This window comes from Oncorhynchus mykiss, chromosome 5, assembly GCF_057628025.1.
Source record: "Oncorhynchus mykiss isolate SJ-2025 chromosome 5, ASM5762802v1, whole genome shotgun sequence".
Lineage (NCBI taxonomy): Eukaryota > Metazoa > Chordata > Actinopteri > Salmoniformes > Salmonidae > Oncorhynchus > Oncorhynchus mykiss.
This window is the reverse complement of record NC_143026.1, coordinates 29,444,028-29,469,269: the sequence shown is the minus strand read 5'-3', so window position 1 is coordinate 29,469,269 and position 25,242 is coordinate 29,444,028. Positions and strand designations below refer to the sequence as shown.

At 40.9% G+C, this 25,242-nt stretch overlaps 2 protein-coding genes across 3 annotated transcripts in view; one reads left to right on the top strand and one right to left on the bottom strand.

Annotated features, from left to right (window-relative positions):
* The window catches only part of coq4 (coenzyme Q4 homolog (S. cerevisiae)), a 24,005-nt gene extending 2,969 nt beyond the window's left edge, over positions 1 to 21,036 (bottom strand). The window contains exons 1-5 of the mRNA XM_090236668.1: positions 20,927 to 21,036; positions 20,248 to 20,437; positions 12,936 to 13,017; positions 586 to 738; positions 26 to 122 (exon numbers count right to left, since the gene is read on the bottom strand). Of these exons, the coding sequence (XP_090092794.1) occupies positions 26 to 122; positions 586 to 738; positions 12,936 to 13,017; positions 20,248 to 20,437; positions 20,927 to 21,036 (632 nt within the window). The remainder of the gene's footprint in view (positions 1 to 25; positions 123 to 585; positions 739 to 12,935; positions 13,018 to 20,247; positions 20,438 to 20,926) is intronic.
* traf2b (Tnf receptor-associated factor 2b) lies at positions 2,675 to 25,242 on the top strand. Of its 2 annotated transcripts, XM_021602372.3 has the most exons (12): positions 2,675 to 3,161; positions 3,348 to 3,401; positions 10,349 to 10,547; positions 11,697 to 11,775; positions 12,079 to 12,177; positions 13,923 to 14,084; positions 14,210 to 14,284; positions 18,894 to 18,968; positions 20,213 to 20,449; positions 20,744 to 21,047; positions 21,208 to 21,356; positions 21,505 to 25,242. In XM_021602372.3, the coding sequence occupies exons 3-12, from the start codon at positions 10,378 to 10,380 to the stop codon at positions 21,721 to 21,723; spliced, it is 1,569 nt and encodes a 522-aa protein (XP_021458047.1). In that variant the 5' UTR covers positions 2,675 to 3,161; positions 3,348 to 3,401; positions 10,349 to 10,377; the 3' UTR covers positions 21,724 to 25,242. The 2 variants fall into 2 exon arrangements, with proteins under 2 accessions (XP_021458047.1, XP_021458045.1); XM_021602370.3 differs by lacking the exon at positions 3,348 to 3,401 and having other exon boundaries at positions 2,935 to 3,161.

Sequence of the window (25,242 nt, the reverse complement as noted above, 5' to 3'; positions counted from 1 at the left end):
ATAGACAGCAGAAGTTTTGGCATACGTTAGAATGGTATAGCCCTCAGGGTCTCCTCTCATTCGATCCCGAAGCGTCATCAGGGCCAGGTGTCCTGTCGTCTCTCCCAGCACTGCCACCATGTCTACATGGGGAACACGGCTTACAGTGAAGAGAAATGTGGTACTTTTTATTGAGATAATGCAGTACAGTATGTTACACCAAGAGTCACTTTCAAGTTATTTCTCACCCTTTTGAATAATTTATATTTCAAGGACTTGTTTAAATCAAAATAACATCTACGACATAGTTTCCCTATGACTCTTTTAGTTTCTTGTTTTTCTAAAATGTCAGTGTTTTCCACACCTTGATAACTAGGGATCTAAATGACAAATGACAACCATTAAATAACCCTGCATGGTATTGTGTACTGTGCGTAATGAAACGCATTCAAATAGTTTGAGTTTCAAATGCAAAAGAAAGGAAAGTAAAACAGTGAACACAGCCTACCCACATGTTCTGTAAGAACAGTTAAGCATGCCAAACTCCTTACAGATGCAAAATGACCATATGAAAGTATCACAACTGGAAGTGGGCATCCCTCTCACCATGTCTGTAGGGGTCTTGCAGAGCTGCCACCCCGGAGCCGACAGCCAACAGTGCTTTCTGGATGGGGCTGGTGGGGATGTGGCCTGGGTACAGTCCGTCATACTGCACGTCTGCAGAGTCCACGCCATGGTGAAGCTGCCGGACACAAAGGGCTGTGGGTGACACCAAACAGCATCAGACATACAGTAGAGTACACATGTACATCCCATCAGGACATGGTATTAATACTGTAGTGACCTTAGTACTGAGAGATCATGGGACCACAGGTGGTTTCCAGTGCTCTGTTTCCAGTAAACACCTTCAAACTGGGCACATATGCCAATTCAACATCTATTCCACATTAGTTCAACGTAATTCAACGGTTCAACACAAGACAAAAGAGTTGATAGTGGACTACAGGAAACTCCAACACCATCATTAAGTTTGCCCGACGACACAACGGTGGTAGGCCTGATCACCAACAATGATGAGACAGCCTACAGGGAGGAGGTCAGAAACCTGTCAGTGTGGTGCCAGGACAACATCTACCTCAACATGAGCAAGACCAAAGAGCTGATAGTGGACTACAGGAAAAAGGGGGCCGAGCACGATCCCAGGGCTATAGTGGAGCGGGTCGAGAGCTTCAAGTTCCTTGGCGTCCACATCACTAACAAACTATCCTAGTACAAACACACCAAGACAGTCATGAATAGGGCACAACAACATCCCCTCAGGAAACTGAATAGACTTGGCATGGGTCCTCAGATGCTCAAACAGTTCTACAGCTGCACCATTGAGAGTATCCTGATTGTTTGCATCACCGCTTGGTATGGCAATTGCTCGGCATTCGACCGCAAGGTGCTACGGAGGGTAATGCGTATGGCCCAGTACATCACTGGGGCCAAGCCTCCTGCCATCCAAGACCTCTATACCAGGCGGTGTCAGAGGAAGGCCCCAAAAAATTGTCAAATACACCAGCCATCCTAGTCATAGACTGTACTTTCTGGTGCCGCACGGCAGGCGGTATCGGAGCGCCAAGTCTAGGTCCAAAAGGCTCCTTAACAGCTTCTACCCTGAAGCCATAAGACTTCTAAACAGTTCATCAAATGGCTACCCGAACTATTTGCATTGACCCCTTTTTTTACACTGCTGCTACTCGCTGCTTATTATCTATGCATAGTCACTTTACCCCTACCTACATGTACAGTACATATTACCCCAATTACCTTGAATAGTATGTACCCCCGCATATTGACTCGGTACCGGTACCTCATGTATATAGCCTTGTTATTGTTATTTTATTGTGTCACTTATTTTTCTTACATTTGTATTTTATTAACAAATATTTACATTGGAAAAGTCTGCATTGTTGGTTAAGGGCTTGTAAGTATGCATTTCACATTAAGGTACCTTAGGCTAAGGTTAAGGTACCTGTTCTATTTGGCACATGTAACAAACCAGTGTGTGCCCAGTGGGTTGTGATAGGAGTTTTTCCTTTGCGCTTCATGAGATCATATGACAATGAATAGGTAATCAATACCGAGTCTAGTCCAAGGGGTACTCGGCCCACTGTACCCTTTTCTAGGGAACCCCTACACATTTTTAAGAATACAATGTGAGGCCAAAATTAATTGTAGACACTCAAAATATAAAATTGCAAAACTGTTTGTCAAACAGTTCTTCCATTATAGGTATTTTGGCATTGCTGCAGTTATTTCCATTTAGTTAATTTTATCCCTGTTTTTTCAGGGAAAAGTACTCTGAGCACTTCTTGTTTCAAGTTTTATTAGTCGTACTGTATGTACAGGATATGTACGGTATACATAGCCCAACGAAATGAATAGTTGCAGGTTCCTTCTCAAAAATGCTACAACAATAAGAAATAAAATAAGAATACGAATATAAAGTAAACGATCCCAAAATCTTAGCATAAATATAATAAGGTACTATTTATAGTCTAATATTTGAGCAGTATAATACATCTAGCTGTAGTTGTGATGTGTCTTGCTTGAGGAAACCCTGGTCTAGTCTGCGCAGTAGATCTACAGATGAGTAGGGGAAAACCAATTTGGTTTGCCCTATTTATTAGCCGTAGTTCTGTGAAGTGATATAATGGAGAACCCCCTACTGTGGAGTTGTGGTACACTCCGCTAACCGCTACTATACGACCTTATAGCTAAATAAAACAAATAATACATTATCATTCTCTAATTATCGAAATATATATTGTCCATGGTTATTTAGTTACAATACAGTCTCACTTGCATACCTTCGAACATAAACGCACCCCTACCAGTGCTTCTTCGACTTGAAACGAGGAGTGAACGCAACATTTCTTTGTTATGCGCTGGCTGGCACAGGCGCCTTTTACCAAAAATGAAGCGGACGTGATGACGTGTCATGACGGTTAAAAGAGTGTTGAAAAGGGCAAGGGAATAATGAGTTAATTTTAAATGGACTGGAAATGTGTCACTCATAATGGAACTATTGTGTGTGCGCCTTCTATGTGCTACAGTCAATTATGGTTGCATTTCATATCTTGGCTAGAAGACAACGCATCAGCAAATATCGAATGTTAGCCATCCTACTATATCAGGTAAATCAAATATTACAATGTATAACGTTAAGTGTGATGTTAGGGAAAGTTATGTGCTCAAGTTAACGTTTCCAAAAGCTAACTAAACAAAAACATGACTTTCATGATACGTGTTTGAGACATCATGTTGTGTTATCGGCTGTACGTTTGTTTAGCCCATGTGTAACTGTTGTTTTTGTCGCACAGCTTTGCAAGTTACATTACAAATGTTCCAGTAACATCACATTGAAGCACGTATTGGTGAGTGTAACACTTGGGTTACTTAGCTAGCAGTTAAATGATTGTGACGATGACTCATACACAGAGCAACTACATTTTTGAGCATGAATTCAGACTCGATCTTAGCCTATGCCTGCCTAAACATGGCTGCGTATTTCGGGTGCAGCACAGAGTAGGAAGATCCGCTTTACTGTTTATACGTATTTTTTGATCCGGCAGAAATATATATATATATATATATATATATTACGTACCTAAACTTTACAGTACCTCGAAATGTCGGATGGATCTCTACTTGAGAATTACTTAATGGCAATCTTGTTTACTTTTTTCCAGGGTCAATGTCGCAGCATATTCATTAGTTTATGCCATTCAAATTCTCTTCGTGAAGTCACAATTGATAAGACTATCTTATTGTATTGATTACATTGGCAGTATAATATCATTGACCTTGCTCCCGTTTGGACTTATGATACACAATTGTAATGGCTGATTCCTCATGAAACTAGAACAAAAAAGACTGTGCTTTTCTATATATAGAAAGAAGGTATGTGGACAACCCTTCAAATTAGTGGCTTCGGCTATTTCAGCCACACCTGTTGCTGACAGGTGTATAAAATCGAGCACACAGCCATGCAATCACTTTAGACAAACATTGGCAGTAGAATGGCCTTACTGAAAAGCTCAGTGACTTTCAATGTGGCACCATGCTAGGATGCCACCTTTCCAACAAGTAAGTGTGTCAAATTTCTGCCCTGCTAGAGCTGCCCTGGTCCAAACTGCCTAGGGAAGCAATGTCAGCACAAGAACTGTACGTCGGGAGCTTCATGGAATGAGTTTCCATGGCCGAGCAGCCGCACACAAGCCTAAGATCACCATGCGCAATGCCAAACGTCGGCTGGAGTGGTGTAAAGCTCACCGCCATTGGACTCTACCTGCCAGAATGTATAGTGCCAACCTTAGTTTGGTGGAGGAGGAATAATGATCTGGGGTGGTTTTCCATGGTTCGGGCTAGGCCCCTTCATTCCAGTGAAGGGAAATCGTAACGCTACAGGATATAATGACATTCTAGATTCTGTGCTTACAACTTTGTGAAAGCAGTTTGGGGAAGGCACTTTCTTGTTTCGACATGACAATGCCCCCGTGCACAAAGCGAGTTCCATACAGAAATTCTTTGTTGAGATCAGTGTGGAATAACTTGACTGGCCTGCACAGCGCCCTGACCTCCCATTGAACACATTTGGGATGAATTGGAACGCTGACTGCGAGCTAGGCCTAATCGCCCGACCTCACTAATGCTCTTGTGGCTGAATGGAAGCAAGTCCTAATGCTACGTTCATGACCAAGTGGGAAGGTTGTAGTTACCAGTTATGTCGTAATGAGTTTTGTATATTAATGTGCTTTTAAGTGGGAAATACAATCAAGGATAGAGGTCATTAAAAAGCTAGCTATGATTGTTTTGCTCTTTTTTTTTCTGCCCATAAGTATATCCAGAGCTGCTTTTGATTTCTGAATCAAACGGAAGATGAAAGGACACATCAGTACATTAGAAGTTTCAATAAATAAATAATTAGCTAGCTGAATGACCTGCCAAGACGGCACATGCCTAATCTGTTCTGTGCTGGTTACATTGTCTAGCTGGCTACAGAACAGTTTTACCTATCAATTTAGAAAATGATCACAGCCATTAATGTAAATGCATGTACAAAAATCAATTTAAGCATGTGTTCAAAAGCTTAAACACATTACAATTTGTATTTTGTTATTTCTGTTAACACAACTTTTTTTTGACATGATATGATGTCAGAGAGCTGCAAGTGGGTAACTTGGAGCACAGAGAAGATGCTGTGTTTACGTGCTATGAGTTATCGGAAGTTCCTAGTTCACTAGAACGACCCTACAGGCTGGAATTTCAAGTGGGGAAACTGAGAAAATGTTGTTGCCGAGTTGTGACGTTTTTTATATATATATTTATATTTAAACCTTTTATTTAACTAGGCAAGTCAGTTACGAACAAATTCTTATTTTCAATGACGGCCTAGGAACAGTGGGTTAACTGCCTTTTTCAACCAAAAGATGACCACGTCCGTTTTTGTCAACTACAATATGGGTAATGTAGCTAGTTTGACCATATTGTCAATGTTAAACAAGCAAGTGAACTTTATTATAAGCCTGTGAAAATGTTACCTGTTGAAGAATTGTTCTGACCAAAAACCATGTGAATGAAACGAAGTCCTATTTCCGACATCACAGCTAAGAAATAGGAAGCTCCAACGAGCACTAAAACGCATCTTGATAGACAGGTTTCCCAGAAGTAATACGAGTTGGAGGGGCATTCAAGTGGATTTTTCCCAGTCCTATGTTTGTATTTACGAGATGTCACGAATGCAGCATAAAGGAAGTGGAAATTTGACCTGCAGAACAACAATTAAGTTTAGGTATAGGGGGTTGAAACGAATTAAGGTTAGGTTTAGGAATTCGGGTTAGGTTTAGGAATTCAGGTTAGGTTAAGGTTGGATATAGTTTCAGTGAGGGTTAGGGAAAGGCATAAAAGCTACCATCTGCCGGTCAAATATAGCATAGACTGACAATTGTCATTTGTACAAGTACTTCCTTTTTACAATCTTGAACACAGATTTTTGGTTTTCAATCTAGCTTCCTAGTGGTTTATTTAAACACTGCACTATGAGACTGCATTAGGTCTTCCAAATTCTCTTACCTTTCTCCCATAGTGTGCACTTGTGTGAAAGCATCTGATGTTCAGGGCCTCGAGTGGCGGATGTGACAGTGGTAGGGTGTCCATCTCTGCGCTGGGGCTCCTGAATGGTGCAGCGGTCTAAGGCACTGCGTCACTACAGACACCCTGGTTCGAATTCAGACTGTATCACAACCGGCCGTGATTGGGAGTCCCATAGGGCGGCACACAATTGGCCCAGCGTCGTCCGGGTTTGGCCGGAATAGGCCGTCATTGTAAATAAGAATTTGTTCTTAGCCGACTTGTCTAGTTAAATAAAAATGTAAAACAGTAGTGTGTGTGTGTGGAGTCAGACTGCTTCATGGACTGCCACTTTCGTTGATCTTCTTAGGTCCTTGTTTCCAAAGACCTATTGGGACCCAGTGCATATGCAGCAAAGGTGCATCTGATGGCTTGGTGCATCTCTATTTGCCTTCCATAGACCTAGACGTACGTTTTATTGGCGCCCTGGTCAGTTGGAATTTATTTCCACTCTGTTCGAGTGTTGCATGCTGCATGGAACGTTTCTCGTTAGTTGTTGCATCCCTTTGTCTGTTAAGAGGTGCTACTACCATCTGTCCAGGAGAGATTAGGCTCTGCCCGGCTGTTGGTGTTGCTGTGGGAGAAGGAGGATGTAGCAGATGACTAAGTGTATCGCTGCTGCCTTTGTGAGACCAAGAAGTAGGCTTCGTTCACCTCGGCCCGGATCTAGAAATGCCTTGGCTTTACTGGGTCAGTGGGAGGCCTATTGACAGTGCTTCTTGAGTAGGCTACGTCTTTACGGTGTGGAGCTGAGGACTGTGAGATTGCGCCCCTTTAGCGTGGGAATTTCCTTTCTGGGACACTTGTGATGAGTAGGCCTGTCCTGGAGATACTGAGTATCCCAGAGCTTGGCTAATATGGTCTTGATTATTGAGTTGCACAGAGAACCGTGATTCAAAACCAGAGCGTTCATACCTTGGTTCAATTCTGAGATCCTCTGTATTTATTGTAGCCTACACGAAATAGCCTACCAATGATCAGAGGTCTGTTGAATATCAACCCACCATCACTGGATGGTCCAAGTTGCCAAACATTTTGAGAAACTAAAGTTGATAAAAATAGATGTGCTAATGATTGAAAGAAATCAAATCTGTTATGGATTGTATATGGCACCTCCCATTAGTTTCATTGGATAAATCTTTCTCAGATAGCAAACTGGCCAAGACAATAGATATCTACTGTCAAAATTATATCCACAAAGTGACCATGTACCTCATGTGCAAGAGCCAGTGATTCACCCTATCCAACAAGTACATGAAATTAGGGTTTGGAAAGATGAAGAACTTAAAGAGGAACGTGATTGATTAACTTTATTTTTGGTGGAGGGGCTGCAAAGTTGCACTATGAGCAGTGGTGTAAAAATAATTTAAAGTTCTACTCAAGTTGTTTTTGGCGTATCTGTACTTTACTATTTATATTGTAGACAACTTTTACTTATATATTTTCCCTGACACCAAAAGGACTTGTTACATTTTGAATGCTTAGTATGACAGGAAAATAGTCCAATTTACTCGCTTATCATGAGAACATCCCTGGTCATCTCTACTGCCTCTGATCTGGCGGACTCACTAAACAACAAACGCTTTGTTTGTAAATTATGTCTGCATGTTGTAGTGTAACCCTAGCTATCCGTAAATACATTTGAAAAACAAGAAAATTGTGCCCTCTGGTTTGCTTAATATAAGCAATTACTTTTGATATTTTTGCAATTACATTTACTTTTGATACTTAAGTGTATATATAAAACCAAATACTTTCAGACTTTTGCTCAAGTAGTATTTTACTGGGTGACTTTCACTTTTATTTGAGTCATTTTATATTAAATGACTACTTTTACTCAAGTAAAAAGAGTGCCATCTTGTAGTAGTAACAACAAAATAAATACAGGGTACCGAGTCAATGTGTGGGGGTACAGGTTAGTCGAGGTCATTTGTACATTGCATCTACTTAGCTGGTTTGATTGGATCGGTAAATTGTGTGACAAACCCTTTGCTGTGGGGTGGTCACTCTCTGCTGTATAGGAATTGATAAATTGCCACAGACCGCAAACTCTCTTTACCTGACTCTACCAATTGTTTACTGATTAGGGAGAACAAATCCCTAGGTACGCTATGGTCTCCAGGATACCAGTAATGTGTTTTATGGTTCTGTTTTACACAGGCCATCTTTTCTCCGCTTGGCCTGTCTTACTGATATGGTTTCTATGGAGACTCAAGCAAGCCTAAAACTTGTAATAATGCTGCATTTACAATGTTATATATTGCTATATGTTATATATTGCTGTCGTGATTTTAGCATGTAAATCTTGGTGGGGCAATTTCACCCAATTTTTATAGATGCATGCCAGCAAACCCACTACACAACACTAAACAATACATTAATTGCACTATAACAGTGACAAACGGTGCCCACAAACTGTTAGGGCATATATAAAGCTGTCCCAACAGTGGCGCTTTCCTTCAGCACCACTTACCACCGCTACACCTGGCTATCAGCGGGGCCTTGTCTGGCAGCGAAACAGTTCATATGGTTTCTACTGACACCTTGTGGATTTGTGTAACTCGATAAGAACCGCAATTCTCCTTCAATAATAATGAATGCCGACATGAGTTGTGACTTTTGAACAATACACAAACATTATTACATTTATGTTTAGTAAATTTCATAATGTTTGTTCTCATTAACGCTTAGCTCAAAGTATAAGCAAGTGCAAGCAAACAAGCTGCGACGAGGTAGGCCTATTTGTTCAGCACTTCAATGGACACCAACAGAGGTTTATCCTTTTAAACTTGAAAAGAGAACTTTTCAGACAGATGTTTTAAATCCTTAAACCCAGACTTGGACCACACACCCTCTCCATCGACTAGCAGGCAGGCGAAGCAAAATGGGGATTGCTTTGCGACACCCGCAGTTAACCACTTATTCCTTCCAAACCACTCATTGTTGAATTTGTGATTTCCGACTTGTGTAATGTTTATGGTCGATGAGCACCGATACGTTTTATCTATACTTTCTCTTCATTTGACAAGAATTGAAAAGGATTTGCCAGTAGAATGTCGATGTGATTCATGATGATCACTGCTTGTTTAGCTAGCTAGCTTGCTAGCGACGATTTTGAAAATATGATGTTGACATGATCAGTCCAATCAAAGCTAGGATAGCTATTACGTGATTTGACATTTTATCTGTGGCCAATGACCTTGGGCCTTCTTGGACAGGCACTTCTAATGTAAATCTATGGCAACACCCAAGGGTGTTTGAACAGCCTAGCTCGCCCTGTAGATTCTGCAGTGTCCCCATGAGTGACAGAACACTGAGCCAATCATGGCGAAGATTACCAACGCCTACGCTCTGTATTTTCGCTGGCTGCCCCTCCACCACAGTAAGCACTGAGATGGGCTGAAAACATCTGTATTTTGGTGCTGCCTTACTCAAGAACGAGGCCATGTTTATGCGGCTCTAAGAAAAAAAAAAATTACAACTATTTAAAAAAAACGTTGTTTGCAAACTGATTTGTGACATGAATTAATGCCAAAAGAACATGCTCTATTTTTCAATTATTATATACAAACTAATAACAAGAGCCCCACCTGCCCTTAATGGCAGGTCACCATTGGTATATTGTATGAAATAGGGTTGTAGTCTGTTGCACCTTACTCCCAAGTCATGCACTTGTCATCACAGCTTTGTTCATCACAACCCACATTTAGCCTAGTTCTTCCCAGCTGTGTCATATGACAAAACATGCATCACATGCTGGATCACAAGTTTTGATAAATGCTTTCTCATTCTTACCTCTGTACAAAGCAACCCACAAGCCAGACCCTGTGTATTCATTCTACAATGGCCTTTATTCTACTTTACCCAACTGGCAGTTGGTAGGCCTATCGGTTTCACAATACATCCTCTTTCACATCTTATTTCTCTTTCACAAGATGTCTTGAAGGGACATCACTATACCCTTTGATAGTATACAAATTATTCTCGTAATACTATGTGCTGAAGTTGTATGTGGATGTGTTAGGGGGGTGCACAACTGTGAATGCATCCCACGTGCAACAGCTGCAAATGAATTAACATAACTGTTTTGAGTTCTGTAGCTAGCCTAAACTTGCAGTGGCCTGGGAGGGGGTAGGGGGATTCGCTGCAGTTGATCTATCTACTCATAAGTGTTTGATGTTTGTTTACACAGGAAGCTGTATCAGAAGTTGATGGAGGAGCATGGCCCTGCCCTCTTTAGATTCCTCCCTCCAAGGGATCCCGAAGAATGTGCTGGCTGTTTCCATGGAAACTAAGTACCAATGCCAGCAGTGTCACCAGGTCCTGAGGAAGCCGGTCCAGGCTCAGTGTGGACATCGCTTCTGTGTCCACTGTTTCAAACTGCTCACCAGGTAGACAACAGGACCTCCTCACCTCAGCCACTCTCTGTGGCTCTGCAAACACTGCTCTTTCCCCCGCCTTTAAAAACCCTTTCTCACTGAGCATGCTGCTCTACCCCACCTTGTCCTGCTGTAGTTGCAGTACTGCAGCGTCTCTCTGTGGCGTTGTTGTTGCTCCCATCAGCATCTCACCCTTCCACTTGATGAGCCATCATGGACTGTGTGTCTGTCTGCGGTGGGAGTGTGGTAGTGCTGTCAGATGATCAACACTAATGCAGGTCCAGCCTCCACTGGGATTATCTGGAATGGATTTTAGCTCTGGAGGTGGTAACACTGGATCAAGCTGCTCTTGCTGATTACTACTCAAGATGTCTACTCACCAGAGTTTTTACTCTCCATATCACACTGCCTAATTATTTATGTTTGTTAATCTGATCATTAACACACTGGTGTTCTTTTAACTTTGTGCACCTTTTTTTTTTCCTGTGATTCCCCCTTTTTAACAATGATCTTACATTTTTGTCACACACTTTTAGTCCTTTAAAGAGAAGTGGAATCATGGATTTTTTTTATAATTCACATGCTGCTACAATGTTTTTGCCCCTTTTTTAATTTGTGAGCTCCAGTCAAAAAATGTGCAGTGGAATTGAAAGATGGAATGGAGTTGAGCATCAGCATTATGTAGTTACAGGATGTCCTGATTTTCTCACCTGATTATCAGTGAGGTTATTGGATGTATGTTCAAGACTGGACATTTCTGACTTGTGAAATGTAAAGAAATCATAGAATCTGTACTGGGAAAAGCTATGAGTGAAGGAGTACGTGGAAGGTAATTTGTTGCCTTGCATACTGATGCGCCTGTCCTTGTACTGTATGTCTTGCCCGTGCTCTCTAATTCTAGCGTTATTAATACCTATTATTACTGTCTTGTTGTAGATCTGAGTATCACCTATTTTTATCCCTCTCTTGACATGACTTGCCCAACAAAAGTGACCTGTATTTTGCAAAGTGCTACATAGTTACATGATTCATCTTTCTAGTTTAGCCCTGTGCTTTATATCCCACTGGTGATCATCAGAGATGCTGGTAGTGGATCCGGTGAGGTTAATCCACTGAAATCATGTTTAACTGTAAAATCCCATGACGTATGTCTCCCATCAGCTCTGGACCCAAGCCCTGTGAAGCCTGTCAACAGGAGGAGATATACGAGGAGCCCCAGTCCATTCTCAATAGCAATGAGGTAAGCGTTTGTACCATTAATTTGACTTCTAAGAATATCACTGGTGACTCATGTTGCTCCTGGTGAATTCACAAGATTCCGATTCATTACAGTTCGAAGCTTGCGGGAGAAAATGAAACTTGAGGGGGAAGAACTATGTAGGATATTCCCCTGCTTAGGTAGTTGGCCAGATGTCATTTTCACAAGGCACCAACCACATACTTCAACCATACCCCACATTGTCTAGACAGCTCACAGTGAACCAGACAGCTATGTAATTATAGTACTCTTTGTCGTCCCCCCCCCCCCCCCCCCTCCCCCAAGGCTTTTCCAGACAATGCAGCCGGTAGAGAAATCGCCAGCCTGCCTGCCAAATGTTTCAATGGGGGCTGCTCTTGGACAGGTTGCATCAAAGAATATGAGGTATAGTAAGGACTTAAATTCATACCTGTAGGTTTACTATTAAATTTGTGGTGCTTGATTTGGCACATATTTTGAACTTTTGGTTTGAAACAGGATGCCTTTGTCTCATTGAGGCTCAGCCTGGAAAGTCCCTACATGCTTTGACTGGCACACTATGAGGTGGAAAGTCCCGAAGTCTCCCTGTGCTAGATTAACCATGTTTACAGTATTCAGTACAATGTTTAGCAATAATAGTCATGATAGTGATACTGGCTGCTATACTAAACATCTCAATGTCCTTTGACTTTAGTGCCTTAAAAACAGGAGGGAAGTATATTTTTGAGGAATGAACTTTGCCCTACAGCGCTGAAGGTTAAAAAAACATGTACTGTTGTATAATACAAGACATGTCAGCCTGGGGGATGTTTTAAAAGGCCATTTTCCTTTTTTATTTGGTCAGAGTGTTGTATTTGCTTCTTTGGGTTATAAAAGGGCTGTCAAGCCTGTCAATTATGTGACATTCTTGTCTATGCTAATGCAGTGAAAAGGGGGTTTTGGGTAATGATTGATACCGGGTGCATGTATGTCTCCAAGCTGTGGGTAGAAGTTTAGCTGAAACTTTTCCATTCAGGGAGTGATGTTGATGCTGGTTAAAGTTAGTGGTGGGTGGAGCTATATTTGGGTTTGTTTATGGTAAGAGTTAGTCATAGAAGCCTACAGTGGGCCATGCCTGTATGGTTAGTCCCAGGTCGAAATGAAGAAAATAGATGTGTACTCACCAGTTCTGCTGCTCCCACTGATGCTCAGAGAGGAGTGATTACACAGAGCAGAATTGCCATACACCCTCTCCAACCCACCCTCCTTTACCCGACCACATGTTTTTGAGATGAGACAAAGAAAAACAAAACACAGTAAATGTTGAGTTATAATTTGCTTGTTACTGCATGAACTGTGCAGCAGTTTTGTGCTTGCGTTTCATGAATGCCAAATACTTTAGTTAGTAGACACAAAGGCTTACTTTGCACATCCTCACAAATACTCCTAGACCCCACACTCTTATCATGCTTCCCGCTCAGAGGGGGATGTTTGTATTTGAACTTGAAAACGTCCCTAACTGCCTGCTTATCTGCTGGGTGCAACAAACTGCTTCAACTGTTGCAACAACCACAATCAATTGCTAACTGGGGTGCATCCCACTATTACACTTTATATACCACAGAAGAATGAAATATAGCAAAACCATTTGATATAGAAACACAGGATTTTCAGCAAATAATTAAAAAATAATAATAATATGAACATTAATAATAACATTCCACCCATGAGGCCACTCGAGGGTGATCAGGTCATTTGACTGCAGGAAAGGGATCTATGCACAAGTTTACAGTCATTGTAAACTACATTTCCTCCCACGGTACACTCATAAGTAAATGTCAGGTGTTAAACCTACCTACAATTCGAATACCATTCAACTTCAATGTAAATTCTAAGACCAGTAATAACGCCACTCCATTTTGTTTGAGGAATTTACATAAAGTCTGATAAGGAATGACTGTCCTTTACGGTATAATCTCAAAACCCAGAACTAAACCTCATTGTGCACAAAATCTAACAAGCACTGTCAAACTACTCAATTTGGTTCTGGGGGTTTTCAAATGTGGTGTAACATGTACCATTATTCCTCTCAAAGCTTGTGTCCATGTGTTTACAATCTGGGCTGCATGTGATGAATTTTTTGAATAGTGTCTCTTTATTTTTGTTTCTAGGCACAACACGAGGGCAAGTGTGAGCATGAGCACGTACCATGTGAAGCCTGCCAGGTCCTCATCCTGCGTAGTGAAAAAGAGAGGCATAACGAGAGAGAATGTGAAGAAAGAACATTGAACTGCAAGTACTGCAAAGTCTCCTTCAACTTCAAGCAGATCAAGGTGAGGGAGCTTATCTGGAGAACACCAATGGCCAACAAATGTAATGAGATGCTTATGGAATGTCCTCCTTACACTCTGGGATGAACTGATATTCTCTTACCAACGCCACTTCTCATGTGTTACAGGCTCATGATGAAATCTGCCAGAAGTTTCCCATGCAGTGCAAGGACTGTGGAAAGAAAAAGATCCCACGGGAAAAGGTCTGTGCTCTACTAGGGCTGGGCGATATGGACAAAATATCATATGTTTTTTTTTCAAATTTATGACGCTACTTTATGTTTTTGATTAATAAAAGTTCTGAAATGTGCTTTCTGAGTAGTGTGGGACTAGGGTGGCAACACAAACTCAGCAAAAAAAGAAACGTCCTCTCACTGTCAACTGCGTTTATTTTCAGCTAACCTAACATGTGTAAATATTTGTATGAACATAAGATTCAACAACTGAGACATAAACTGAACAAGTTCCACAGACATGTGACTAACATAAATGGAATAATGTGTCCCTTAACAAAGTGGGGGTCAAAATCAAAAGTCACAGTCAGTGTCTGGTGTGGCCACCAGCTGCATTAAGTACTGCAGTGCCTCTCCTCCTCATGGACTGCACCAGATTTGCCAGTTCTTGCTCTGCAATGTTACCCCACTCTTCCACCAAGGCAAGTTCCCGGACAGTTCTGGGGGGAATGGCCCGAGCCCTCACCCGCCGATCCAACAGGTCCCAGACGTGCTCAATGGGATTGAGATCCGGGCTCTTTGCTGGCCATGGCAGAACACTGACATTCCTGTCTTGCAGGAAATCACGCACAGAACGAGCAGTATGTCAGGATGAGCCTGCAGGAAGGGTACCACATAGCTCAGTCCGATGATGCTTTGACACACCGCCCCAGACTATGATGGACCCTCCACCTCCAAATCGATCCCGCTCCAGAGTACAGGCCTCGGTGTAACACTCAATCCTTTGATGATAAACGTGAATCCGACCATCACCCCTGGTGAGACAAAACAGCGAGTCGTCAGTGAAGAGCACTTTTTGCCAGTCCTGTCTGGGCCAGCGATGGTGGGTTTGTGCCTATAGGCGACGTTGTTGCCGGTGATGTCTGGTGAGGACCTGCCTTACAACAGGCCTACAAGTCCTCAGTCCAGCCGCTCTCAGCCTAGTGTGGACAGTCTGAGCACTGATGGAGGGATTGTGCGTTCCTGGTGTAACTCGGGCAGTTGTTGTTGCCGCCATCCAGTACCTGTCCAGCAGGTGTGATGTTCGGCTCTACCGATCTTGGTGTTTTTCAGAGTCAGTAGAAAGGCCTCTTTAGTGTCCTAAGTTTTCAGAACTGTGACCTTAAATTGCCTACCATCTGTAAGCTGTTAGTGTCTTAACCTCTCTGGGATATGTGGGATGGTTGTGTCCCACCTCGCCAACAGCCAGTGAAATTGCAGGGAGCCAAATTCAAAACAACAGAAATCCCATAATTAAAATTCCTCAAACACACAAGTGTTTTACACCATTTTAAAGATAAACTTCTTGTAAATAGAGCCACCGTGTCCGATTTCAAATAGGCTTTACGGCGAAAGCACACCAAACGATTGTTAGGTCAGCACCTAGTCACAGAAAACCATACAGCCATTTTTCAGCCAAGGAGAGGGCTCACAAAAATCAGTAATAGCGATTAAATTAATCACTAACCTTTGATCTTCATCAGATGGCACTCACAGGACTTCATGTTACATTTGTGTATGTTTTGTCTGATAAAGTTAATCATTATGTCCCAATACCTCCTTTTTGTTTGTGCGTTTAGCCCAGTAAACCAAATGCGTAATGCGCGATCACTTGTTCAGACGAAATGTCAAAAGTTATTTTACAGTTAGTAGAGATGTCAAACGATGTATAGAATCAATCTTTAGGATGTTTTTATCATAAATCTTCAATAATGTTCCAACCGGAGAATTCCTTTGTCTTTAGAAATGCAATGGAACGCAGCTACCTCTGATGGGTGCACACGTGATCAGCTCATAGCCTTCTGCCAGACTCTGGTTGAAACAGCTCTCATTCTCTCCTCCTTCACAGTAGAAGCCTCAAAGGTTCTAAAGACTGTGACATCTGGTGGAAGCCTTAGGAAGTGCAATATGACCCCATAGACACTGTATATTTGACAGGCAATGACTTGAAAAACTTCAGATTTCCCGCTTCCTGGTTGGATTTTTTTCTCAAGATTTTGCCTCATGAGTTCTGTTATACTTACGGACATCATTCAAACAGTTTTAGAAACTTCAGTGTTTTCTATCCAAATCTACTAATTATATGCATATTCTAGCTTTTGGGCCTGAGTAGCAGGTAGTTTACTCTTGGCACCTTTTTATCCAAGCTACTCAATACTGTCCCACAGTTAACGACCATTCCACAGGTTCATGTTCATTAATTGTTATGGTTCATTGAACAAGCATGGGAAACAGTGTTTAAACCCTTTACAATGAAGATCTGTGAAGTTATTTGGATTTTTACGAATTATCTTTGAAAGACAGGGTCCTGAAAAAGGGGCTTTCTTTTTTTGCTGAGTTTATATTCTAAATGATTTCAATGCGTATTTCTCCATTCGGATTGTTTTATACTGTTCAATTTTTTAACTTCAACCTAAAATAATTTCCTGCATTTCCATCCATTTCTGCATTTCCTGCACTCATTTCCCCACTGCCACGATATGGGCAAAAATACTAGGACTTATTTGAAACCAAATGTTGCAATTGTGATTTAGATTAAAAAAAAAAAACTTGGGTGAACTTTTGGAATCAAGGAAATTGAATGTTTATTATAATTAAATAGTTAGAATATAAATAAGTGTTGCTTGACATGACAACAAATTAAAATATCATGGAAGAGTTGTGACAGGGTAGGAACCAAAGTGATGTTCAGTGTTTCCTAGGGGACCCTATATTCTTTGTCTACATTAAGTCTTTATTCATATAGCCAACATATTCATGCTTTGCCTATTCCTCTTTGTTTTAGATACTGTTGCACAAACCGCATGCTGATTTAAGCCTCCACTAGTACTGGTATAAGGCTGTATTAGCTAGCTTAGCTGGCTAGCTAATAAAAGTACTAACTAGCGATTAGCATTAGTGGCTAACACGATTTATCTTAACTTGCTTAGAAATTACAAACTAGCTGTTTGCAGATGTAATAAACACAAACTAATATTGTAATTATAGAACGCTTGTGGATTTAAATTAAGATCAAAGTGAAAACAACATCGTTGTCATCAAAATTGTTGCATGTGCTGCATTGACCATGCAGACTACAACAAATGCGCTTCTTGAGTGACGGGGTGGGACTAGGTCTGTGTGGAAAGTGGCATGTAGAGCGAGAGAGTGGAGGGAAAAAATGGACGTTACACACGGCGTATCACATTTAACAAACCAAACAGTCAAATGCCGTTATAGAAGGTAAAGTAAGAACCCAAACTGGTTTGTGCATAAATACCTGTGTCTATAGTAAAATACGGTATACCGCACAGCCCTATGCTCTACTGTATCTCTGACCTTTCAGGCAGCCTAGCTGTTAAGAGCGGTGGGCTGGTTCGAATCCCCGAGACGACTAGGTAAAAAATCTGTCAGTGCCCTTGAGCAAGGCACTTATCCTAATTTCTCCCGTAAGTCGCTCTGGATAAGAGCATCTGCTAAATTACTAAAATGTAAATGTAATTTAGTTTAATTTTTAGGTCAGTTAATCTTAGTTTATAGCATTGTTGGTGCCATACTGTTTCTGCTTTCAATAAGGATGCATTATTGCCTAGCCAAGAATAGCCCACATAAAAATAATACAGTTTACTATAGAATACTGTAGTACTTACTATAGAATTCTGTAGTATACTGCAGAATCCTATAGTCCACACTAGTATCCCTCGATCGTGTAGTAACAAAAAAACAAGGCAGTAAGAAAGGATATGTAAACAACATAGTCAATTGCTGGGTTTCCAGACGAGTGCCAGTCAGTCATCAATGGAACCTGTATTTGCTTGTGGGTCCCCTCCCCCATTTCCCAATGTGTGCCACCCATTACTGAAAAACCTACATGCCAAGTATAGACCATATATTGTGTTGCCTACAGGTTATAGAAAAGAGCAGAAGCGTGGAACTTAACCGTTCAGACCACAGTCCTACCTACATACAGGTTATGGACAATTTGCTCTTTTTAGTTTGTCCAGTAAGTTTCTTCTAGGAGAAAGTAACGACAAGATTACAAATAAATAATTTAAAACTTAATTAAGCAAGACTATAGTATACAGAATACAGTAATGTCTGCAAAACACAATAGTAAGTACTTCAGTAATATCTTTCTCTCTGCATTGTTGGGAAGGGGCTGTAAAGTAAGCGTTTCACTGTTAGTCTACACTTGTTGTTTACGGAGCATGTGACAAATAACATTTGAATTAATGTCTTCAAAACACTGCAGCAAATACTACAGTATTCACTGTACATTATAGTGAATACTACAGTAAAGTCTGCAAAAAAACTACAGTGTATATAGTGATACTACAATATACTGTAGTATTTTTTTTCACGTGGGAGGCCAGAGCATGAACAGAATGGCCTATGTTAATCATTTATCACTCTTTAGTAGAAGTCAGTCTTACTACAAAGTCTTCTCATAACACAACTTAAAAGGTAGTTGCACTTTCCATTTGAGTTGGACCTTTGAACTTAGATCAAAATAACCTCAACTGTCAACCTTCACATTTTAAAATATGGTGGGTAATTTCAGGGTTTGCCCCCCATTCATCTTCATAACCCTGACCTTTCTCTTTCTGTTCTTTCCCTTCAGTTTCTAGATCACAGCAGATCCTGTGCCAAGTCTAAGACTGCATGTCCATTCAGTGAGGTTGGCTGCAAGGCTGTGGTATGTGTAGAAGATAAATTATATCTAATCAGATAAAACCTTATCTATATGATGATCTTTGAACATAATGTCCCAAGCCAGCTCTTTAGTACTGGTTTCTTGTTTGTCATAGAGGGAACAGGTTTATATTTTCCTATGACCTGACCTTCCTATGACCTCATTTGTTAGTCAAATAAATATGCCTATATTTGTAGCCATGTAGATCAAGATAAACTTGCCCATTGTTGGGGTGCAAAGATGACTATCATACTGTAAAAAAGATTTTACTCAGTTACAGTTCATATAAGGAAATCAGTCATTTGAAATACGGTCATTAGGCCCTAATCTATGGATTTCACATGACTAGGAATACAGATATGCATCTGTTGGTCAGATGCCTTAAAAATGGGCATCGGGATCTCATTACGATATCTCTGTGCATTCAAATTGCCATCGATAAAATGCAATTGTGTTCGTTGTCCGTAGCTTATGCCTGCCCATACCATAACCCCACCTCCACCATGGGGCACTCTGTTCACAACATTGACATCAGCAAACCGCTCACCCACACGACGCCATACACGTTGTGAGGCCGGTTGGACGTACTGCCAAATTCTCTAAAACTACGTTGGATGTGGCTTATGGTAGAGAAATTAACATTAAATTCTCTGGCAACAGCTCTGGTGGACATTCCTGCAGTCAGCATGCCAATTGCATGCTTACTCAACTTGAGACATCTGTGGCATGGTAATGTGTGACAAAAGTGTACATTTTAGTGATCTTTTATTATCTCCAGCACAAGGTGCTCCTGTGTAATGATGCTGTTTATCAACTTCTCGATATGCCACACCTGTTAGGTGGATGGATTATCTTGCCAAAGGATAAATGCTCACTAACAGGGATGTAAACAAAAAATGTGTGCACAAAATTTGAGAGAATATTTTTGTGAGTATGGAAAATTTAGGATAATTTTTATTTACTCTCATGAAACATGGGACCAACACTTTACATGTTGCGTTTATATTTTTGTTCAGTGTATCTCTGCTTTAGATCTGCCCTTGGGTATTGGACACATCCTTAAGAGAGCCATGTCTCAAAAGAGACATCTAGTGTTTGTAGAGAGTAAATTATCTTTATGTGCAGCCTTCTACAATTTAATTCCAGCTTTAATCTCAATATTGAAGGGCATCTGAAATTGACACTGAACAGTATCGAACAGACTAGTTAACTCGGTGTGCTAAAGGCCGTGTGTTGTGTCACCGCAGATTGATAATGGAAAACACAGTGACCACGAGCAGACGAACGTCGTGGAGCACATGCGTCTGATCCTGGCGACGTCTATGGTGCGGCTGCAGCGTCCGGAGGCCCCGGGGCTGGGGGAGTGGCAGGAGGACTCTGGGATTGGCCTGTACCGCGCTCCTGAGGAGGGAGCCACAGCTTCTGCAGCCACAGTTGGGGGCGGAACCGCTGCCTCTGGACAGACCAGTGGCCTTGACCATAAGGTGGGTCTCATTTGAGCAGATATTTGCTATGTAGGAAGGCTAGCTGCTGTAGTTTCCTAGCTTGTCTAAATTTTGCAGTCCAAATGTGGTGGTTGTTGTCCCTCCTCCTGTGTGACAATGATAATCAAGCTGGTAAATTATGAAACAGACTGGCGTCCTACATGTACCGTGTTGTTATTTAACTATAATAGATTACCTGAATATTTGTCCATCTGAAGTTGTTGAAGATACAGCAACTCATAGTGTAGGATTGGTAATCATTGTGTTCTCTGGTCTCCCCTTGTGGTCCTGCAGGTGACAGTGCTGGAGAATATAGTGTGTGTACTGAACAGAGAAGTAGAGAGGAGCTCTCTCACTTTAGAGGCCTTCTCGCGACAACATCGACTAGACCAGGACAAGATGGAGAACCTCAGCAACAAGGTGCGTCAACTAGAGCGTACTCTCACCATGCGGGATCTACAGCTAGCCGAGACAGACCAGACTCTGAGGGAGCTCCAGTTCTGCACCTTTGACGGTGTGTTTGTTTGGAAGATCGCTGACTTCTCACGCCGCCGGCAGGACGCTGTGGCCGGGCGAACACCCGCCATGTTCTCACCAGGTTAGATCCACGCTGATTCTTATTCTCTACACCTGCGTATCTTTACTGTATTGTAAATATACCATACCAATACACATTTATGCACTCATGTTTTCCTTGTGAGTGTGTGTTAGAGGCAGATACCGAGGGCCTGTCTAAAGAAGTTTATCTTCCCCCACAGCGTTCTATTCCAGTAAATATGGCTATAAGATGTGTCTAAGACTGTATCTGAATGGGGATGGAACAGGTCGAGGGACACACCTTTCTCTTTTCTTTGTGGTGATGAGGGGCAAGTGTGACGCTCTGCTCAAATGGCCCTTCAGTCAGAAAGTGAGTTTCTCTACCTTTCTGATTCCTTATTCAACTCCATCTGTCATATTAACCTGATGTTACTTATGTCTAACATAATTAACTACAACCGACTGCATTATAAATCAAACAAAATATGAAGTCTCCCTACTCATTTTCTTCCCTATAGGTGACTCTGATGCTGCTGGATCAGAATAACAGGGAGCATATTATTGACGCCTTCCGACCTGATGTCAGCTCCACCTCTTTCCAGCGGCCAATCAGTGAGATGAACATAGCCAGTGGCTGCCCACTCTTCTGCCCATTAGCTAAACTGACAGGCAAGAGCTCCTACCTTAGGGATGATACCATTTTCATCAAGGCCATTGTAGACCTCACAGGCTTGTAAGAGGCTGTGGAAGCCCCCTACACAAAGGCACAAAACACAGACTAATATATATATATAACTTCTGAAAATTACATGATATAAGTAATATTATAATAAAATGCATATATTTATTATTATAAGTATATCATAGACACTGTTTATTTTGCTGGCTGAAGGCACTGGAATGAAAATGAATTCTGCTAGCAGATCTTTTCAATTGGTTAAAACAGAGAAAAATAGGGTGAGTGATATGGCCAACCCAAGTGCTGGCTCTGACTACTAGAAGTGCAGTATTATGCAGAGGATGCCGTGACTTTTTTTGAATGCAAGGCAATAAGAGCTTGTCAAAATTGGTCATCAAATGGGCTCATTGCACATAAATCACGTTATGTATTTCTATTATATTTTCCAATATTTCTTAATTTGGAGACACTGACGTGATCGTGCCAAAATGACACTGTCAAGTTGTGAAACTGCTTTTACTTGAGGTAGCACCTGTTGTACACATGGACAAGGATGTGTTGGCGATCCTGCCCATTCATCATGTGAGCAGGCACAACTTTTTAAATGGCAAAACCCACAGGTCGGTAATTTATATTAAAGAAATGTTCCATAAACTCCGCCTAGTGCTTTCTCAAAAAAAGCTACAAGCCGGTCCCAAGCCCGGATAAAGGAGGATGGGTTAGGTTACGCGTAAGACTAGCAGGCGCAATCTGTAAAAAAAATATTTTAAAAATAAAAATAAATTGTGGGGGGGCAACAGTACAATTATACTAGTTGATCATAGATGGCAAATGCTCCTTGAGGAGCAACGGGTCTAACTAAGTAGCTTAGAGCATTCCAAAAACATAAGTACGCTTTCCCATTTAAACAGTTGTGCACTCGCATCCAGTAGCGGTGCGTGGGTAAAATCACTGGGGGGGGGGGATTGAATACTTACAATGTTGTGATCATTGCGTTGTTTGCTCTATAACCTGTTAGTTCATATGCCTTGACACCGTAATATATATATAGGCCTAAGGCCGAGACAATAAGAAGACACAGTAGCAGAATAAATTCAACCACAGCTTTTTTTCATCACAAAACAGGAGAGCAACCTCTGTCTGGTGAAGTCCACAAAAGATATTGCATGTAACAGTTACATGACCTACAGCATGATCAAGCAAGTTAATGTTTCTGTCATTTTCAGACTACGAAACAACTATTGATTTAGAACCACTGAGTTACCGCAAGTCACAAAGAAAACAGGAGCTGCCTCCACTATTCCAGCACCATTTCAACATTATCTAATCACCTATTCTTAGTCTAATACAGTGACAACTAAAATATACCACAAGTATACCGCAAGTAGAAAAACATGTTGACTCACCCTACACCCTACCCTAGAAACGCCAATGCCATCCTACACTTTCCTGTTGCCTAAACGATCTATGACTCTGTCATACACTTTAAAAAATGTTTTTTGTTGTCCAAGGCTACCTGGCTAAAATACTAGTTCACTAGCCTAACTTCCTTTCATTGGCAATGATGCGCCAGGCCAGCTAGTTAACATTAGCCTAACATTTCTACATGTTGAACTTCCATCCTCTCGGGCCAGGTACACAATGAATGAATTTATGGTTGGATCAGAATTCCCATTATAATCATTGGCCAGTACGGATAATTAAGTAAACCACAAGTCCAATTCTCTATCCATTGCTAATTTAGGAATGGGACAATTTTAGCTAGCTAGCCACTGGGGGACAACGACACAATGGGATGCAATTAATTCAAGTTTTCTGTCAATGATGTTTGGCTTCTAATGTGATGTGATTGGTCTGAAGCCAAATCCAAACTGGCTTACCTTGAGATTTTTTTTTTTGGTGTGCCAGGACCATTCACAGCTGATCTCACTCAGTTTAGCTCAACGTTGATTGGCTATTTTATAGAAAAAATCAAGGGAGGCCAAATGCTCCTTGGCATCCATGAATACACACCACTGCTCACATCCATGCTGTATGCGCTGTACTTAAAGCCTAATAAATCATTGAACAAGGTGGGTGCATAATACTGTGCATGTGCACAACAGGCTTTACCTTGAATTAAAGTAATTGAAGCAGTATCAAGTTTGTTACAGTTAATGTCTTCTACGAAGCATGGCAAAGAATTATCAAAATAGCTGCAAAGCGGACCAAATTTGACACCTCTTAATTGACCTTTCAAAGGCACCACATCCTCTGCATTATCCTGAGCTTCAGGCAGACATGGGCAATACTTAATTTGAGCATTATATGCCATTTTGACTGAATGGCGCCGGAGGAGATGGCTGCCGATTTTACGGGCCCTTAACCAATTGTGCTATTGTGTGTGTTTTCGTGTTATTTGTAACATATTTTGTACCTCGCTACTATTATTTTACTGCTGCTCTCTTAGTTAAAAAATATATTTTTTTTACTTAACAATTATTTTTCTCAACTGCAATGTTAGTAAAGGCTTGTAAGTAAGCATTTCACGGTAAGGTCTACACCTGCTGTATGCAGCGCATGTGACAAATACAATTAGATTTTGATTTGATCCGCTCGAGGCTCAGATGAACCGATCATCGTATCTTTCCTCAGTATACTTTTTAGTCTAGTTCTGTTAGCTAGGTAGATGAACAGTGCCTATATAGCTGTAGTGTACAAGAGTACGCCACAGTAGACATGTACCCAATTAAGATATATGATTAAATATACTGTAATAAAATACAGTATATTAACTAACAATTATATGAACTATATGTTATAGGCTAAGCTGAGAAAGCTCCTGCTCTTTTCAAATACGAAATGCATATTTTATCTCAAATTTCAAGATTAGTATTTATACTGAGCTAGCGCATAAATAAATGGTAAGTTAGCAGACTATTATGCCAGCATAATTGTATTGAATAGAACAATTAAGTGTTTTTGAATGTCATACTTGTGACAGGTTAACCTTATCTATCTTGTGTAGAGTGGATGAGAATTATTTAAGGACATCTCCTTCACTTGTTGTTGTTGGTCATTATTCAGCTATAACTAATATACAAAGACATTTGATGTGTTAATGTAGATTATGTATGTTTTTGTCACTAATGGTAGAGTCATATGTAGGTGTATTGTTGAAGGGCAGGTTACAGAAATATAACAGCAGTGTGTAATGTTAATTATATGCATGTGTTAAAGGAAAGCAATTCTGATTAATATAGTTAGTTACCTGTTTAAGTTTGCCATTGATTTATTTGTCTTATTTAACCAAGGAAGTCGCACTGATCTTGCAGGAGTCATTTTGTTTTATGCTCTCATGATTGTGACTGTCAAGACTTCTGTGCTGTAGAGTCTTGTTTTTATTGGAACATTTTGAGGTGTTTGATTTGATTGCATGTTAATTCAAACGCCTATCTAGCATGGAGTAGTCCTGGGATTATATAGAAGATGTATTGTATCTATAACAATGAATTGGAGGGGGGAAAAGTATACCTGTTTCTCAATACATTATCTACCAATGAGAATGGTGTTGTGAAAATAAATACATTTGATAAAA

What these genes read in the sequence shown, in the direction of transcription:
- traf2b (XM_021602372.3), top strand. Translation starts at nt 10,378, where the DNA reads ATGGCCCTGCCCTCTTTAGATTCCTCCCTCCAAGGGATCCCGAAGAAT. An exon ending in GTTGCATCAAAGAATATGAG is followed by an intron (nt 12,178 to 13,922) that starts GTATAGTAAGGA and finishes TTTTGTTTCTAG; the next exon opens with GCACAACACGAGGGCAAGTG. An exon ending in AAAAGATCCCACGGGAAAAG is followed by an intron (nt 14,285 to 18,893) that starts GTCTGTGCTCTA and finishes CTTTCCCTTCAG; the next exon opens with TTTCTAGATCACAGCAGATC.